Below are 18542 nucleotides of genomic sequence, written 5' to 3'. Positions count from 1 at the left end.
TGTCCTCCCCAGCCCGGCCCACTCCGACCCCCTGGCCCACTTGTCCCTTCATTCATTGCATCGATGAGTATTGAGCCGCATGGAGGTGGCAGTAGGAACTTAGCAAATGGGACAGGCAGCAGAAGTCGGTCCTGACCCCAGAAGTCTAGGGGTGATGGGCCTTGTGCGGAGGTCGCCCGGGAGGAAGGAGAGGCGGGGCCTGTGGTTTGGCATATGTTGGATTTGAGGTGCCTGGGAACCATGAGGCCAGAGCCCTGGAGAGTGTGACCGGGGCCTGAGTCCCCTCCACGTCCTCTCCCCAGGCCTGAGTCACCCCTTCAGCATCGATGTCTTTGAGGATTACATCTATGGGGTCACCTACATCAACAACCGTGTCTTCAAGATCCATAAGTTTGGACACAGCCCCTTGATCAACCTGACGGGGGGCCTGAACCACGCCTCGGACGTGGTCCTGTACCACCAGCACAAGCAGCCTGAAGGTGGGCAGGAGGCCGGGCTGGGCGGGGAAGGCTGGGGGCCTCGGTTCCCAGTGGGCAGGGCAGAGTTCCGGTCCCCGGGGCTCAGCCGCCTCCTGCCCCGGCCCCACCGCAGTGACCAACCCCTGTGACCGCAAGAAGTGCGAGTGGCTCTGCCTGCTGAGCCCCAGCGGCCCCGTCTGCACCTGCCCCAACGGGAAGCGCCTGGACAACGGCACCTGCGTGGCTGTGCCCTCTCCGACGCCCCCGCCCGATGGTATGCTCGCCCTCCCCGCCCGGCCCCCCCAGGACCCTCCTCCCCACAGCCCCTGAGTCCCCCCCTCCCTGCTCTGCCCCTGGTCCTCCCGCAGCTCCTCGCCCGGGAACCTGTAACCTGCAGTGCTTCAACGGCGGCAGCTGCTTCCTCAACGCCCGGAGGCAGCCCAAGTGCCGCTGCCAGCCCCGCTACACGGGCGACAAGTGCGAGCTGGACCAGTGCTGGGAGCACTGTCAGAACGGGGGCACCTGCGCGGCCTCCCCCTCCGGTATGCCTCCGTTTTCCAGCGGGGCGCTCCCAGCCCCTCGACCGAGCCCCCAAACCCAGGGCCCGCCTCAGGCAAATCCCCAGCCCCTGCCCTGCCTTCTCCTCTGCCTCCTGCACCCTTCTGCCCAGGGCCCCGGGTCCCGCCCCCTGCTGTCCGCCTCCCGCCCAGAGCCTCACAGCCAGTCCCTCTGCAGTGGGGCCGGGGAGCTCCGTGGGCCACGGTCCCGCTCACACGTCCTCTCCACAGGCGTGCCCACGTGCCGCTGCCCCACCGGCTTCACGGGCTCCAAGTGCACCCAGCAGGTGTGTGCGGGCTACTGTACCAACAACAGCACCTGCACTGTCAACCAGGGCAACCAGCCCCAGTGCCGATGCCTACCTGGCTTCCTGGGTGACCGCTGCCAGTTCCGTGAGTTAGCCACCCCTGGGCCCAGGGGAAGGGCGAGGGGAGCTGGGGGCCCGAGAGCTTGGCAGGGGAGCCACAGGCGTGGGTTCCAGGGAGGAAGGCCGTTCGTAGCTCAGCCAGGCCAGGCAGCTGGTGCTCCCCAGTGGGGGTGTGGACGCTTCCTCTGAGCAAGCGAGCCCTCTGGCATCAGGACTGGCCACGCAATAGCAGTGCCTGTCAGGGTGCTCAGGGACATCCTTGTACCCTGGAGCCCGTGAGGTGGGGATCGCCCAGAAGACCTGGGGTGTCCAGCTCCCCCCACATACACACAATGTGGAAGACCCTCATGAGGGTGGGGTTTCAGACATCTCCTGTCCACCCACCAAACCACAGGGCAGTGCTCTGGCTACTGTGAGAACTCTGGCACCTGCCAAATGGCTGCTGACGGCTCCCGGCAGTGCCGCTGCACCAACCACTTCGAGGGGCCCAGGTGTGAAGTGAGCAAGTGCAGCCGCTGTCTCGACGGAACCTGCACGGTCAACAGGCAGAGTGGGGACGTCACCTGCAAGTGAGCACCTGGCCAGATTCTGCCCTGCCCCAGCTTCCTGTCCCCATCTGCTCCTCCCAGCCCTGCCCCAGCGTCTCAGACACCCCTCTACCAGCCCTGCCCTTCCCCGCCCCAGCCTCTCAGACACCCCTCTACCAGGCCTGCCCTTCCCAGCCTCAGCCTCTCAGACACCACTCTACCAGCCCTGCCCTGCCCCAGCCTCTCAGACACCACTCTACCAGTCCTGCCCCGCCCCAGCCTCAGACACCCCTCTACCAGCCCTGCCCTTCCCTGCCCCAGCCTCTCAGACACCCCTCTACCAGCCCTGCCCTGCCCCAGCCTCAGCCTCTCAGACACCCCTCTACTAGCCCTGCCCTGCCCCAGCCTCAGCCTCTCAGACACCCCTCTACCAGCCCTGCCCTGCCCCAGCCTCAGACACCCCTCTACCAGCCCTGCCCTGCCCCAGCCTCAGCCTCTCAGACACCCCTCTACCAGCCCTGCCCTGCCCCAGCCTCAGCCTCTCAGACACCCCTCTACCAGCCCTGCCCTGCCCCAGCCTCTCAGACACCACTCTACCAGCCCTGCCCTGCCCCAGCCTCTCAGACACCCCTCTACCAGCCCTGCCCTGCCCCAGCCTCAGCCTCTCAGACACCCCTCTACCAGCCCTGCCCTGCCCCAGCCTCAGCCTCTCAGACACCCCTCTACCAGCCCTGCCCTGCCCCAGCCTCAGCCTCTCAGACACCCCTCTACCAGCCCTGCCCTGCCCCAGCCTCTCAGACACCACTCTACCAGCCCTGCCCTGCCCCAGCCTCTCAGACACCACTCTACCAGTCCTGCCCTGCCCCGCCCCAGCCTCAGACACCCCTCTACCAGCTGCCCTTCCCCGCCCCAGCCTCTCAGACACCCCTCTACCAGCCCTGCCCTTCCCCGCCCCAGCCTCTCAGACACCCCTCTACCAGCCCTGCCCTGCCCCAGCCTCAGCTTCTCAGACACCCCTCTACCAGCCCTGCCCTGCCCCGCCCCAGCCTCAGACACCCCTCTATCAGCCCTGCCCTGCCCCAGCCTCTCAGACACCCCTCTACCAGCCCTGCCCTGCCCCAGCCTCTCAGACACCCCTCTACCAGCCTTGCCTAGCATCTCACTTCCTCTTGCAGCTGCACAGATGGTCGGGTGGCCCCCAGCTGTCTGACCTGCGTTGGCCACTGCAGCAATGGTGGTTCCTGCACCATGAACAGCAAAATGATGCCTGAGTGCCAGTGAGTTGGGCCTGAGCCTCACCCAGGCCTAGATCCTCCCCTTCCCCAAATCTCAGTGGGACCATCAGAATCCCATGGCCCTTCTCCATCTCCCTGGCAGCCATGGCTCGAAGTCATGCCTGCTCAGCTCTGCCCTTCTGTCTGCAGGTGCCCACCCCACATGGCAGGACCCCGGTGTGAAGAGCAAGTGGTCAGCCAACAACAGCCTGCACGTAGGTGGCAGGGGGTGGGGAGGCATGGCTGCCGGGACCTGGAATTGGCGGGGGGTGGGGGGGGGGTGTCTTGCTTCCTGTGCCTTTTGAACTGTTTCCCATCTCCTCCCCTCTAGATATGGCCTCCATCCTAATCCCTCTGCTGTTGCTGCTACTGCTGCTTCTGGTAGCGGGAGTGGTATTCTGGTACAAGCGGCGAGTCCGGGGGTGAGTTACGGGGAGTCTGGGAAATTCTAGTCATTACCACCTCGCCTGACACCTCTAGAATCCCTGCCCCCTGTGCTCCTGCCTCTCCCCAGGGCTAAGGGCTTCCAGCACCAGCGGATGACCAACGGGGCCATGAACGTGGAGATCGGGAACCCTACCTACAAGATGTACGAAGGCGGGGAGCCTGATGATGTGGGAGGCCTCCTGGATGCTGACTTTGCCCTGGACCCTGACAAGGTGGGCTGGGAGGACAGGAGGCTGTGGATGGGATGACATGGGTGTTTGGGGGGTGGGATACCAAGGCCATAGAGCCCAGCCTCTGAGTCCCACCGGAACCCTCTGTCACCTTACAGCCCACCAACTTCACCAACCCCGTGTACGCCACACTCTACATGGGGGGCCACGGCAGCCGCCACTCCCTGGCCAGCACGGATGAGAAGAGAGAACTCCTGGGCCGGGGCCCTGAGGATGAGATAGGAGACCCTTTGGCGTAGGCCCGGCCCTGCCCCGTCGGACTTCCCCGAGAGCCTCCTGCCCCTGCCAGAGAAGTCCTTCCGTGAGCCCCTCCTGCCCGCCAGCCCTCCCTGGCCTGCCGGGATGTATAAATGTAAAAATGAAGGAATTACTTTTTATATGTGAGTGAGCAAGCGAGCGAGCACAGTATTATCTCTTTTCATTCTTCTCCTTCCTGCCCACTCCTCAGCACTCCCCCCCCCCCAAGTGCTGCCTTCGGGGAGGGGGGGGGCATGGAGGCCTCCGGGGACTCCTTTGGCTCACAGGTATGAGGGACCCCCACCTCCCATCTTCCCACCAAAATGCACCTCCACTGGGAGAGCTGGTGGTGCCGCCTCCCCTTCCTGGTCAAGACACTTTGTCAAGGCTCTCCCTGCGGTCCCCCCTTTACCCTCCTGGCTCCCCGAGGGCTGATTCTGGGGCGGAGAGTCCTTCGCTGCCCCTGTCTGGAGGATTTGGCTCTGGCTGAGGTAGGAAGGGAAGGATGGAGTTTTTTAGTTCTTGGGGCATGCATCCCATGCCCCCAGCCCCCATTCTAGGGGCAACCTTGAGATGGCCATGCTCAGTACCCCTCCCAGACAGGCACCCCATCTCCAGTGCCCCCACATGGCTCCCAGGGCTGGAGACTTTGGTAAACAGTCCCCCAGACTCCCCTCCCCTGGGGAGGAGGTGGGGCCCACCAAGGAAAGGCAAGCGGGCAGCCCCGTTTTGGGGACAGGAACGTTTTAATAATTTTTGCTGAATTCCTTTACAACTAAATAACATATTGTTATAAATAAAATTGTAAAAAAGAAAAAAAAAAGACAAAGAAAAGAAAAAAAAATCCACTTGTGTCTACCTATGAGTGTGAGATTCTGGGAGCTGGGCTGTGCTTTCTTGCTTCAGCCACCAGAGGGAGCCCTGCTCCACGCCATGCTGGAGGCAGGCTTGAGAGTGTGAGTGCCCTTTTCCCTCCTCCACCCGGGCAGTGGCAGGAGAAGGGGGTGACACTGGACTTGACAAGAAAGGTCTGCTTCTCCCGGTGTGTGGCCTTGAGCAGGTGACTTCACCTCTCTTGGCTCTGGGATCCTAACTCCAAGATCTGTTTCTCTGCACCGTCACTTTTATGGGACACCACCACCCCTACCCAAATGATCCCCCACAGTGAGAAGTCCCACCATGAGAAATGAGCACACTAGGTTTGCGCGGGGGTTTCCGATCCTTCAGCGTGGTCCCATACAGCTCTCTGCCTGAAGGTGCTCTTAAAGCGCTACCATCTCACATGTCATGGAGACCAGCTAATCAGATGCCAAGAGTAGAACCCTGGGTTCAGGAGAAGGGGGTCCTGGAGTGAGAGCAGGGAAAACCAGTGTGCCAGGCCCTGAGGGCCACCGACAGACCTAGTTTATCCATCAGTTTAGACGTCCCAGGGTGGACAGGAAAGGACAGCTACAATCAAGGGGTCCCCGGTCTACTTCAACCCCTGACCTGAGAAGGGGACGTCTTGCAGGTCACACAGCTTTACACTGAGTCCCACTCTCCCCTCAACAGGAAATATGAGCTTAGGGTGGCTGCAAAGGCCCCTTACCCAACTCCCAAAGGGGAGCGCTGCTTTTCGTTCCCCTTCCTTCTTACCTCTGAGATCTCACCTCCATCCTCGGCCTCCAAGCCACCTCTGAGAGCTTCCACTGCCCCGTCTCCCCAGAGGGCCAAGGGCAGAGGGACCCTGCTGAGAGAAGGGGCGTCATTGATCTTTGAGAGGGAGGTTTGTGCACTCATCTGTCCACCAGGTGGCGCATGTACTCCTGCGGAGCTGCTCATCCTGAAGCCCAGCACAGCCCCCTCCCCAACACACACTAATTATGCACCTGCGGGCGGACCCCAGCCCAGCTTCTCCCTTTCTTCCCAAGGGCTATTCTGCCACACCCCCTCCACCCTCCGCCAGCGGCTCCTCTCCCTCCCCCAGCGCTTCTGCTCCCCCTGCGCCCCGCCTGCTCCCCCACCACACCACCACCAGCCCCACCCCCTCACTCGCTCCCTCTGCCAGCCGTACATCTGGCGCCCCCGGGGAGCCACTGATTCTCTGCCTGTCGCCTCAAGATCCTGGGCAAAGCGAGAGGGGCCCCCAGCTGCGGCTTGGAAGGCACACCCCTCCAGTCAGCATCCTCTCTCTGCCCCACCCCCAGGAACAGCAAGGAGAGGGTCTAGCAGGAGGGAGAAACGGGTAGAACCAGGGGCAGAGACGATATAGACAGAATGAGAGACGAGATACAGAGATGGAGAAATACAGGGACACGAAAAGACCCAGAGAAGGGAGGGAGTGGTGTGTGTGTGTGTATGTGTGTGTGTGTGTGTGTGTGGCTGGAGAGAGAAGGGGGCAACCTGAGATTGTAGCAAAAGGAGGATAGATGGGGTGGGTCTGGGCTCCAGAAGATCAAGACCCTGGTGATGGGCATCTGTCCTGGGCACCCAAGGCCATAGTGTGCCCACTGCCCCGCCCACTGTTGCCACACCCCTGGGCTTGAGGCCTGGGCTCAGGATTCTGGTTGGAGCCTTGGAGCCTCTGGCCTGGCCACTCCTGCCCCTTTCTCCTCTCTGTTCCTCTTGCACCCAGATTCCTGCCCCCCCGGCTGGCTGCCTGCCTCATCTTCTCAGCCTCCCTGATCTTTTGTGTGAGTGTCTGTCACATCCCTATATCTATCTGTTTGTATGCACCGGGCTTGTCTTCTGGACTGGCAGTGCCAGCATACACCTGTGTGTCCATCTCTGTCCGACGCTTGCCTCTCTGCCAAGGCAAGGAGGCAGGGTAGGCTCTGAACACCTGGGGGTGTACTTGTCTCTTGGTGCAACTGCATTTGTCTCTGTGTATGCTCCCGAGTGCGTGTAAGCCAGCTGTGTCCCTCTGTGTCCGTGTGCCTCTAGCGTGTTCTGGCCTCTGCATGAATGTGTTTCACTCTGCCTGTGCGCTCACCTCCGTGCTGTGGCCTGCCTCTGTGCATGGCTGGGTGTCTGTGTGTGGGTGTCTCAGGGTGTGCGCCTCTGTCTCTTTGCTTGTCTCCATCTCTCTCCTTGTCCCTATCTCTGTTTGTTCCTATCTCTTTGCTTGTCCCTATCTCTAGCTGTCGAGGTGTGGGTCATACCACAACCTCAGCCACAGCATCAGTGCATAGCAACAGCTGACAGCTGAAGACCGGGCTGGAGAGAGAGAGGGAGAGAGAGAAAGAAAGAGAGAGAGAGAGAGACTGGGAGGAGGAGGGAGCTGGTGAAGAAACAGCCAAGAGGATAGGGACAGAGACAGGGCTGAGGACAGAGACAGAGGACGGGGACAGAGGACGGGGACAGGGATGGGAGGAGCTGATGGTGAAAGATGGGACAGTGAGAGGCAAGGGATACGGAGATTACACCAATGGGCCCAGCAAGGCGGCGCTGGGGGCTTTCTGCCCATCCCCCACGCAGGGCGCACTGGGGCGCGGGGAGGGGGTCAGCGGGGGGCGGGGGGTGAGGGGCAAAGGTGAAAGGCCGGTCCCGCCGAGGAGACTGAGATCGCGGAGGTGCCCTGGGGCGGGAGGGCCGGCGGCGGGCGCCGTTTGTCAGCCCTATTGACAGACGTGATGGGGTTTCCGTCCGTGATCAATGATTCTCATCTCCCGGCCGAATGAGCCGCGGGGCGCCCATCCATCCCCGTCAGCGCCGCGCGGCGGCGGCCGCCGGAGGCCCCGCCCGCCTTCACCTCGCCCCGGCCCCGATCTTGCCCCGGGACCCACCTCGGCCCCAGCATCGAGGGATTCAGGTCGTGCTGGGCCCTTTGGGGACACCGTTCGGGAGCCCTGTTCCCGGCCGGTGCACAGACAGCCCCTCGGTTCCGGGCCCGGGGCCCGCCGCCCTCCAAGCCTCGCACCTGCGCCGGGGGCGTGTCCGGGGCGTGTCGGGGTGAAAGTCACCTTCGGTGCCCCCCGCCGGCGGGAGGGGGCGCGCGGGGTGCGGCCCGGATTGGAGCGCTCGGAGCCCCGCCCCCGCCGCCCGCCGCCGAGTCCGACCCAACTTTCTCCCCCGCCCGCGCCCCGCCCCCCGCGCCGCCTCGCTCCCCGCGCTCAGTCCGCGGGCCGCCGCCGCTCCGCCGCCCAGGCAGTCACCCCGGCCGCCGGCCCGGAGCCCCCGCCCTCGGCCCGCTCCCGCCCGGCCCGGCCCGGCCCGCCCGCCGCCCGGGAAGATGCGGCTGCTCCCGGAATGGCTTCTCCTGCTCTTTGGCCCGTGGCTCCTGAAGAAGGTAAGGGCAGGGGGCTGCGACCCGCACCAGGTCCGGGACGCGCAGGTGCCGGAGTGCGAGGGGCTCCTCGGGCGCACCCCACCCCCAGCCCGAGCCTCCCAACTTTGCGCGGCGTGGGGGCGCCGACAGACAGACTCCCCGCCAGGACGGGGCTCTCCGGGGCAAGTTGGCGGGGGTCGGGGGCAGGACGGGGTGGAGGCCCGAGTGGGATCTGGCGGCGCGGGCCGGGGACGCGGCGGGGGAGGGGACGCAGCACGACCCACGAGTGCGCCAGACGGAGCGGGAGTGCGAGACAGACAGACAAGCCGGCAGGGTGTCAGCCTCGCCGCCTGGCCGCGCCAACCCCGCTCGCCACCCTCGCTGTCTGTCCTTCCGCCCTCCGCTCGCGCCTTCGCATTTCTCTCTGCACTTGTCACCGTGCCAGGCGGGCGCTGTGTTCCGAACCTGCACAGCCCGAGCACACGCGCGCGCACGGACGCACACCGATGCGGCCGAACTTGGCTACAGCCTCCCGGCGCATCTCCCGCGGAGACCCCGTCTCCCCTGCACGGCCTCGCGGACTCACACCCTCGGTGGCGCCGGCGGATGGGGCGGGGGCTGTCTGGAAGGGAGGGTCTCTGCTCCCGCCCCCCTACATGCCCCCCTCCGTCAGCTGCCTCTTCCCCCGGGCTCCTGGGCGAGGACTCCGAGGCTAAGGGAGCCCGGACTTGACCTGCCTCCCCCTGACTCGGAGGCTTCAGCGGTGTGCGCCTCTGTGCGTGTGGAGTGTGGGGCAGCGTGTGCACTGTGTACATGTGGGGGGGGGGCAGCCAGGCGTGGGTGTCTAGGGCTGGGGACCCGGGTGCATGTGTACGCTGGAGTGGTGTGTGGTGCTGGCTTTGAAGGGGTGAGTGCAAGTGCCCGCTTCACAGCGCAGCCATCTGTGCCCCGCCGGGTGTCCCACGGTGGGCACCTAGGCCCTGGTCCGGTCTCCTTCAATCAGCTCCCCTGCCCAAGACTTCTGTCTCCCGCACTCCCACTGTAACCCAGCCACTCTGGGGGCAGGCAGGGGGCTTCCTAAACCCCTACTCCCTGCACCCAACCCCCAGCCCCTGAAGCGTGTGAAGGGGTGTAGTTCTTCCCCCAACACTTGGACCCCCACCTGCTGGGCCAAATCACACTCAGCTGCTCCCAAACCAGCCTGGTGACCTTGAGGGGCTGGAAGGCTGGCCGAGGAGCCCCCTCCACAGAAGCTGCTTCCACTAGCGGGGACTTCGTTTGCACCTGCTGCCCAGCTCTGCCCTTGGAGGACTGCAGGGGGGTCTGTGCCCGTACCCCACTGTTTGTGAAGGCCTGAGGGAGAGTAGGGAGGGATGGTACTCGCCTGCTCCTCATTCCAACTTCCTCCCTCTCCCTTCTCCCCATCACATAAACTCCCCTGTGGACAGATCTGGTTTAATTTCCTTTGCCCCCTGAAGGGGAATGAAACATCTGGTGGAGAGTTGACAGAGAGTAAGCATGCGGGTGTAAGCACGGGGATCTGGCTGAGTGTGTGCGAGCTGCAGCTGCGGGTCTTTGTGTTGGAGTCAGTGGGGAAGTGTGTACCTGCCATTCAATCCAGCTTATTTGTGTGTGAGGAGGGGGTTACCTGTGTGTACAGACTGTAGGTGTGAGGACAGTTCTCACTGTGCATGGGAAGTGTTTGTGTGCCCGAGTACCGATCTGTGTGTACTTGTGTGCACTTGTGAGTATGGCTTGTGCACACATGTGCACCCCGGGGTGGCTCTCCAGTGCACCTGTGTCTGCAGCCTATGTGTGGTCTGTGTGCGTGTCCAGGGTTTGTGAGTGTGGATCTGTGTGTTTGTGGCTTTGAGTGTGGGCATTGGGCGGTAAGCCTCAGGATGAGTTCATGTATCTGAGTGGAGCTTGTGTGTGTGTGTGTGTGCGCGCGCGCGCGCGCGGGCAGGGCTGTCTCGGTGCCCGGTGCCCGTGCCGGGGCTGGCAGTGGCTGACACTGGGTAAGAGGCTGTGGGGACAGTTTACAGGACAGCTCTTTGGGAAGCCTTAACTGTCCATGCTCACAAGCCGCCTTCCCACCCTGTCCACCTGCCCTGCAGGAGCCTCCTCCTTCCTCTTTGCTCCAGAATCCTGGTCTCCTCTCAGGACCCTGGACTGCTGGCTTCCGCTGACCCTGAGCCCTGCCCTCTGGCCAGGCCTTCAGGATCTTTCTAATGTGGTCCGGTCTCCAGTCTCCGACTCCTTCTCTCCCTCTGCCTCTGTCTGCCCCACTCCTTGCCAAAGCATCTGTCTACTGGGAGAAGCAGCAGGCGATCAATAGTTACTAATCACTAATCACTAATTACTAATTAGCTGGGGGAGGGCAAGGGTGGGGCCCGGGGAGACCTTGCAGCTCTATTCTGCCTGGGGGATGATTAAGCCCAACCGAGTCTCTGAGCCAGCTGGCCCCAGCCACACGTCTGGCCTACCCTCCGCTCCCATAACCCTCTCTAGCCCCCCCAGCTAATCTCTGGCTGGGCCACTTAGGCACGTGCGGCCAAGGCTGGGCCCATCGCTGTGGGTGGGGATTTAGGGGTAATCAGGGCTGCAGCTGGGCCAGGGGCACAGGAGAGGGGGTTGCTGTGACAGCTCCCTTTGGCCTCCCTTCGGCCGAAGCCTGGGAGCATGGGAGGGGTACCCGCTGGAAAGAATTTGGAGGGTCTCAGGTGGGCACAGGGGAGGAGGTGGAGAAGAGGTGAAGTAACTGAGGGACAGAAGCAAGGGAAGGAGGACCCCTAGGGTCAGAGACTGGGTCACTGGGAGGGGGTGAGACAGCGTGGAAAGACCAGGCCAGTGGAGAGGGCGCCGCAGGGGTCAGAGGTGCAGCCTTGGGCAAGGAGATGGGGAACTGTGGACAGAGCCCTGCAACTCCCCACGGGTGGGGTCCAGGAGCCGGCAGGGCAGATAATAGAGAGACGGCGGGTCATGTGGGAGGGGTCCCAGGACTCAAGCGTTTTGGGGAGTAGTGGGGAGTTTCAGGACGTGGGGTGGGAGCGACCTCAGGGCGGGCTGGGGAGCAGGGAGCGCAGCCTGGAGTGCTGGAAATTGGCGAGCCTCCCCCCTCTCTCGCCTCCCCCTCCTCCCCCTCCACCCCGCCCATTCCCCCTCCGGCTCCGGCTTCGGGAAATTACATCCCCGCTCCGCGGCTCCCGCCCCCCCACGCGCGGCGCCCCGAGCCCGCGCCTTTATAGGCACATTTATTGCAATAATAAAGTGAGGCGCGGGGTGGGGGGCGGGGGGCGCCGTTCCCGGGGGGACCGCGCCGGCTCTAGGAAGCAGGGAAATAAAATAAAATAAAATCAAAATTCAGATAACGGTGAGCCTTGCGCTGCAGGCCCAGAGCAGGCGGGCAGGCGGGGCTGAGGGGGAGGGGTACCGGCCCAAGGGCAGAGCCTGTCCCCCCAGCGGCCCCCTCCCCCACGCTGTAACACTGTCTGGGAGGAGGTATCTGCACCCCTACCTGCCTGGCCCCTCCCACAGCCTGCTCCTGCCCTGCTTCCACCTTGTCCTCTGGCTTGTCTCCCACACCTGCCCTCAGCTGTCTCCTCCCTTCCCTCCACTCCCCACTGGTCCCGGGTTTCCCTTCCAGTCTCCATCCCCACCCCCACCCCACCCCCTAGGCTTCTGCACCTCCGTTTCTGCCCAATAACCATTTCCCATCCCCCATTTCCCTTCCCACCGGCATCCCCATCCTACACCCCATCCCTTTCTCACTCCTGCCCTTCCCCAAAGCCCCTCCCTCATCCACCATCCCTGCCCCCATCCTCATTTTGGTTCCCATCCCTTTCCCCTGGTCCCCACCCTCTGGCATCCGGCTCTGCCCAATGCCCACCCACCACTTCTGATCTCCTCTTCCTCCCTGTTCCCATCTTCACCCCTGGGCCTACTCTTGTTTCTTCCTCATCACTGTACCCAGTGCCCGGCTTCCAGGTCCACACTCCCAGGGCCCCCCATTTCTGTGCCACTCCTCTCCAGCCTGTCCTGTCCTCCCCACTTCTGTCTTCACTCCTGCCTCCGTCCCTGGGTCCCAGCCAGCTCCCAGCTGCTCCGCCCGCCCTGACTGCAGTGCCCCCGCCTATTTCTAGGTGCAAGGTCTCAGGACACTCTCCCCGCTTCCTCCCCAGCCCAGGCCAGAGCACGCTTCCTTCCCCAGCCACGGGTGCCATCCCTCCCCATGGGAATCGTAAGCAGCCCTGCCTGACCCACGAAGCAGGAGAAGCAACCGACCAGGCGGGAGGCCCCAGGGAGGCGCACCCTGCAATGCGGCTGGGGGCCAACACTCTCATCCTCCCCCTATTCCCAGCGTTCCCACCCCAAAACAGCACCCCCCCCCCCATGGAGTTTGTTAAGCAGCAAGAGGCAGCCTCAACTCCCCTCCAGTGCGTGGGCTCGCTGCCTGGGGACAAAGCGCTCCTGGCTGGGCTCCCACCCTGCATGGGCCTGGAGGCACCTGGTGACGCGCACCCCACCCACCCCCACATCCCTGTCTGCCACCAAACACCTCTGCGCACCCCTCCATCCCCACCCGGCAGCCCGGCCAGCCTCTCCCCTCCGCAAATGTCACCGCGTTTAATTAGCTTAATTAAACCAGCGCTGGACTGAGGGGGACCCTACTCGGACAATACCCTGCTCTCATCTTCGCCCTCGAAGAGGGAGGACAGCACCATGGGATCTGGACAAAGAGGGGCCCCGTCGTCACCCTGCTTCCCCCTCACTCCCACCCACAGCTGGAGACAGACAACCTGAAGGATAGAGGGGAAAGGACCACAGAGACATAAACAGGGAGAAAAATAGAATCATAAAAGGAAAATTAGAAACAGTGAGGAAGAGACTGAGAGACAGAAAAAGAGACTGAGGGGGGGGGGCAGTGAAAGAGGGAGAGCGAGACAGGGAGCGGGAGCAGGCGAGCAAGGAAGCCAGAGGGAGGATTTTATTTTATTTTGTTCCATGTTCCCATTTCTCGGCTCGCTTCCTCACAGACCCTGGCTCCTCCCTGTCCAAGCCCCCCCCCCCCAACTCTTCCCTTTTATCCTGGCTGTCTCCTATGGCCAGTGGGGTGCAGGTGCCCAAAGCCTAGGGATTTGCCAGGATCAGAGAAGCACAGACGTCCATTTGTCTGGGATCAGAGGGGGGGCACCCGGCACCCCCCAACACCCAGCCAAACCTATCACCCTGTCCAGCCCCCGCCGGGGAGGAGTGGCTGGACTGAGCCAGCCCCCCACAGGTCCTGGGCAGGGGGCAGGACCCTGGGTGCTGCTGGGGTGTGCTGGGGGCAGGGGGGAGTTTGAGGGAGCAGGCTTCAGGGATGGATGGAAGTCCCCAGAAAAAAATAGTGGTTGGGCCCAGAGAGGTGAGAAGATCAGGTGTCAGAGTTCAAATGGCCCCCCTCCCCACCCTTCCACTTCCCTCATCGCTTCACACACCCGCCTCCAATGCCCTTTCGGACTCCAGTTCTGCTCTCTCCAAACCCACTTCCTGGGAGGTCCTTTCCCCCTCCTGCTGTGGCCCAGGACCCCTTTCCCCCAGCCCTTCCCAGGCCCACCCTCAGGGCGTTAGCTGCCAGCTCAAGCACGTCCTTCTGAGTCAATCACTGTTGCGCCCCCGCACCCCTCACCTGAGCTGGGAGGAGGTATGGAAGGGAGGAGGAGTGTGGGGGGCGATAAATATGTATGACGATCGGGTGGCGGCAGCCGCATTAATAACCCAGGATCGCAGCGCTGCGGGGATGGGGACCAGGCGGCGGAGATTCTAGCCCAGCAGCTTGACTGCCATTCCTGTCCCCGGTGGGCACCTGGTGTATACACACGGGTGTGGACAAACAGAGGGGACACCATGGTGTCAGGTCTCTTTACCTACCCAGAGCTCAGCCAGCAGGGGCCATTAATATACATCTCACAATGCACCCCCAGGATCAGGGAGAGCACACTTGTCTTATCACTGTGGAGGCACTGACACACACCCTCTAGGAGGAGCTTGACACATGGACACCGGATGATAGGAACTCACACGGGACAAGTGTGAGCACACACGGCCAGCCCAGGTCACACAGATGCACATACCACAGAGTGATACACAGCCTCAGCCTCGTTCAGATGGACACACACAGCCAACCAGGTACACATGCAACCCAAGCACACATACCACCCAGGTACACATACAGAGCTGCCACACACTGACATAACAAACATTCAGCCACCACAAGCAGGCAGACACACATACACACACACATACAGTCACCAGGGCGCACACATAACCACCATGCACAGCCACCCTAGGCAGACACACACCCATCACCATAGCTACACACACACACACACACACACACACACACACACAGGCACAGGCATCACTCCAGGTAGACAGGCAATACAACCATCCTAGGCTAACAGAAACACAACCACACCAGACTGACACATGCAGTACTCCCTCCCCAATCTGAACACACACGCAGTAAGGGCCACCCTAACAGCCACAGCTAGCACAGTCTGACTGACACACTCTGACATGTACAGCTCCTCTCCCTCCCACTCCCCTGGCTGGAGCGGCATCTCCATATTTCTTCCTCTCGCTCTGACCGACTGTCTCCTTCGCTCCCGGCCACCCCTGCCCCCCCCCCCACCAGATAATTGATGGCCCAGGCCTGGCCCCACCGCTCCCGCCTCTCGATCTATCTTGTACTGGAGCCCTCGCTGTCTCCCAGATCGCTGCCACCTGAGACACAAGAAGACGGGTGGGGGCGGGCCAGGGCGGCTCCTCCTGCCGATCCATCCGAGTCCCCGGGAAGCACCACCAGGCAGCCTCCTCCACTGAGCAGGAGCGCTGGAGGCAGGCGGGGAGATGTACCCCAGTAGCCCACAAGCCTTACTGACTCCCCATGGCTCTCCCTAGCTCTACTGGTTTCCCATGCTCCTCCCCACAAGGGAGCAGAGGATGAGGCCGGGGTGAGCATCTGGAGGTCTTCACCTCTTTCTTGATGCTGGATGTTGACAATGGTCATGGCCTCACTTGCCTGAGTCTGACTCCTCCCTGGCTCATTACTCAGAACCAGCAATTTTCAACCGATGTGCCACTGCACTCTGGTGTGCTGCAAGAATTTTTAAAACATGCAATACTTGACTATTTAGACAGGGGCTTTGACCTCCTCTTTTCCCCAGTGGTTCTCAACCTTCTGGCCCTTTAAATACAGTTCCTCATGTTGTGACCCAACCATAAAATTATTTTCATTGCTACTTCATAACTGTAATGTTGCTACTGTTATGAATCCTAATGTAAATATCTGATATGCAGGATGGTCTTAGATGACCCCTGTGAAAGGGTCGTTCGACCGCCAAAGGGGTCGCGACCCACAGGTTGAGAACCGCTGCCTTAGATTGTCAAGTTAGAAAATGACAATGCCCAACAATAGTTGTCTGGTATGGATGAATAAAAAATATACCTTTTTTTTTTTTACCAGATTGGCCAAGAAGTATAATTTTTGGTGTGCTGGAGAATTTTAGGAATTAGCTTATGGGTGCCATGAGATGAAAAAGGTTGAAAATCGCTGCTCTGAACCAACCAGGCTCCCGGCTGGAGGAGATGGAGTCCCTGTCCCCATATGCAAACCCACACTGGCTTGGGCTTTTCCAGCCGCATCGGAGGTCTGGAAGAGCATGAGGGTTCTCAGTATCATCTCAGATGTAGAAACTGAGGCCTACCTGGGTGAAGTGATTTGGCCAAGCCACACAGCTTGAAAGGGCTGCAGATCCACCCCAACACACACTCCGGGACCCACTGGCTGTGGGCTGCTGGATTCCATTTGGTCTCCTAGTGGCTTTGCTGGCATGGTGAAGGCCCCGGTTGCGTGGCCATGGGTAGGGTGGCCAGGGACGACTCCAGCATCTCTTATTTTAAAAAAAAACATATTTTTATTGATTTCAGAGAGGAAGGGAGAGGGAGAGAGAGATGGAAACATCAATGATGAGAGAGGATCATTGATCAGCTGCCTCCTGCACGCCCCCTACTGGGGATTGAGCCTGCAACTCAGGCATGTGCCCTTGACCGGAATGGAACACGGGACTTTTCAGTCCACAGCCCGACGTTCTATCCACTGAACCAAACCGGCTAGGGCTCCAGCATCTCTTTTTCTTCCTCTTTTTTTGTCCACAGACCGTCAGTGCCCAGATACCGGAGTCCGGGAGGCCGCAGTACATGGAGCTGCGCCCCGCAGCGGCCGGAGGGGGCGCCCCTGTGCAGCAGCTCCAGGCGCCGAAGTCTTCCGACGGCCTGGGCACCGCCCGCGCCTGGAGCTGGGCCTGGCCCGCTAACCACACCGGGGCCCTGGCCCGGGTCGGGGCGGTGGGGGCGCTGCCCGTGCAGCGCACCAAGAGGAAGCCGTCTATCAAAGCGGCCCGCGCCAAGAAGATCTTCGGCTGGGGGGACTTCTACTTCCGAGTGCACACCCTCAAGTTCTCGCTGCTGGTGACGGGCAAGATCGTCGACCACGTGAACGGGACCTTCAGCGTGTACTTCCGCCACAATTCCTCCAGCCTGGGCAACCTCAGCGTCAGCATCGTGCCGCCCTCCAAGCGCGTGGAGTTCGGGGGCGTCTGGCTGCCCGGCCCCGCCCCCCACCCTCTGCAGTCGACGCTGGCCTTGGAGGGGGTCCTCCCCGGGCTGGGGCCCCCTTTGGGGTTAGCTGCTGCTGGGGCGGGGCTCGGAGGCAGCCTCGGGGGCGCTCTGGCGGGCCCGCTCGGGGGAGCGCTGGGCGTGCCCGGGGCCAAGGAGTCGCGCGCTTTCAATTGCCACGTGGAGTACGAGAAGACGAACCGCGCGCGCAAGCACCGCCCGTGCCTGTACGACCCGTCGCAGGTGTGCTTCACCGAGCACACGCAGAGTCAGGCCGCCTGGCTCTGCGCCAAGCCCTTCAAAGTCATCTGCATCTTCGTCTCCTTCCTCAGCTTTGACTATAAACTGGTGCAGAAGGTGTGCCCAGACTACAACTTCCAGAGCGAGCACCCCTACTTCGGATAGTGCGCCCCGCCCTCGCCCCAGCCCTGAGCTTCCCGCCAGGCCCCAGCCTCCCTAAGTGAGACTCCTCCCCGCGACCCGCAACTCCTGTGGCCCCGTGCACCCTTCCATTCTGGGGGGGCAAGAGGAACAGCCCTCCTGGGGACGCTCAGCTGGCGTGGGTCCCCTTTTCCTGATGGGGAGTGCCTTTGAGGCCCCCCTCAGCTGCACCCCAAAGTGAAGGAACAAGAGCGCAGCCCCAGGAAAGGCGGCCCCAGCGCCCCCATGTCCACACTGGGTCCCCTTCACGTCCCGGCGCTGGGCTCACACTCCTCTGCCCTCAGCTGTAATAAGCCTGGTCCCCTCATCCCACCCTGACCTCACCCCCAGGCTCTTGTTGTTCTGCTCCACCCTGTCCCCGTGTAAAGGACTGTAAAGATGTACGTGTGTAAGCCGCCCCCCCCCCCCCCCGCGCCTGCCCCACGCCGGCTCCTCTTTCTCCAACGCCCCCAGTTCGGGGAGTGGAAGCAGACGCCTGGGCCTCGGCGATGACTCCGGCCCCTGCCCTCTGCCTGCCTCCTCCCCGGCCCTGCAGCCCTGCTCCACCCGCCCCTCCCGGCTGCTTCCTCTCGGTGATATTTTTTCTACTCCAAAACAAAATAAAGTGAAATCCAACACGAGTTTCCGTGAGGCCTTTGTAGGGAAGGGGTGTGTGTGGATTTGAATGTGTGGCAGACGCCGGGCCAGGCCCCCTCCCCCTCTACCCCGTGGCTCGTGGGGAACTGAGGCAAATATTGATGGAGCTGGCACCTGGAGGTCATCCAAAACCAGATCACATAGAGATGAGGTCGACCCCTGGTGTCGGAGCCCTGCCAGAGGAGGGGATTTTCCTCCCAGAGGGGGCAGAGCAAAACGGCGGCAGCTGTAGGATGAGGACTGAACCTAAGAGGGGACTCCTAGCGGGCTATTTGGGACGATTTGAAGGAGGAGGTATAAGAGTCTTGAATTCCCATTCAAGGAGATGCTGGGACTTCGTAAGCAGAGCGCTGACAACCTGCTAAGCTCCGTGGGGCTGGCGGGAGGCGGCCGGTGGGGGGAAGGGGACCGGTGTTTGCGGCATCTGGAGTCATCGATCTTCCTTTTCCTTCCTAATTTC

The 18542-nt window shown here is 62.1% G+C and overlaps 2 protein-coding genes across 2 annotated transcripts in view; both read left to right on the top strand.

The window, feature by feature from the left end:
* LRP1 (LDL receptor related protein 1) overlaps positions 1–4921 on the top strand; it is a 79485-nt gene extending 74564 nt beyond the window's left edge. The window contains exons 80-89 of the mRNA XM_036297633.1: positions 303–479; positions 592–732; positions 827–1000; positions 1247–1408; positions 1778–1952; positions 3086–3187; positions 3335–3399; positions 3516–3606; positions 3699–3843; positions 3960–4921. Coding sequence (XP_036153526.1) covers positions 303–479; positions 592–732; positions 827–1000; positions 1247–1408; positions 1778–1952; positions 3086–3187; positions 3335–3399; positions 3516–3606; positions 3699–3843; positions 3960–4100 — 1373 coding nt within the window. The 3' untranslated portion in view covers positions 4101–4921. The remainder of the gene's footprint in view (positions 1–302; positions 480–591; positions 733–826; positions 1001–1246; positions 1409–1777; positions 1953–3085; positions 3188–3334; positions 3400–3515; positions 3607–3698; positions 3844–3959) is intronic.
* A 3305-nt stretch (positions 4922–8226) lies between these two features.
* On the top strand, positions 8227–18061 carry NXPH4 (neurexophilin 4). Its single transcript, XM_036300914.1, has 2 exons — positions 8227–8365; positions 16547–18061. The coding sequence occupies exons 1-2, from the start codon at positions 8309–8311 to the stop codon at positions 17408–17410; spliced, it is 921 nt and encodes a 306-aa protein (XP_036156807.1). The 5' UTR covers positions 8227–8308; the 3' UTR covers positions 17411–18061.
* The last annotated feature ends 481 nt before the right edge of the window (positions 18062–18542 follow it).

This window comes from Myotis myotis, unplaced genomic scaffold, assembly GCF_014108235.1.
Source record: "Myotis myotis isolate mMyoMyo1 unplaced genomic scaffold, mMyoMyo1.p scaffold_m19_p_3, whole genome shotgun sequence".
Classification (NCBI taxonomy): Eukaryota; Metazoa; Chordata; class Mammalia; order Chiroptera; family Vespertilionidae; genus Myotis; species Myotis myotis.
This window is presented reverse-complemented; position numbering and strand designations above follow the sequence as displayed.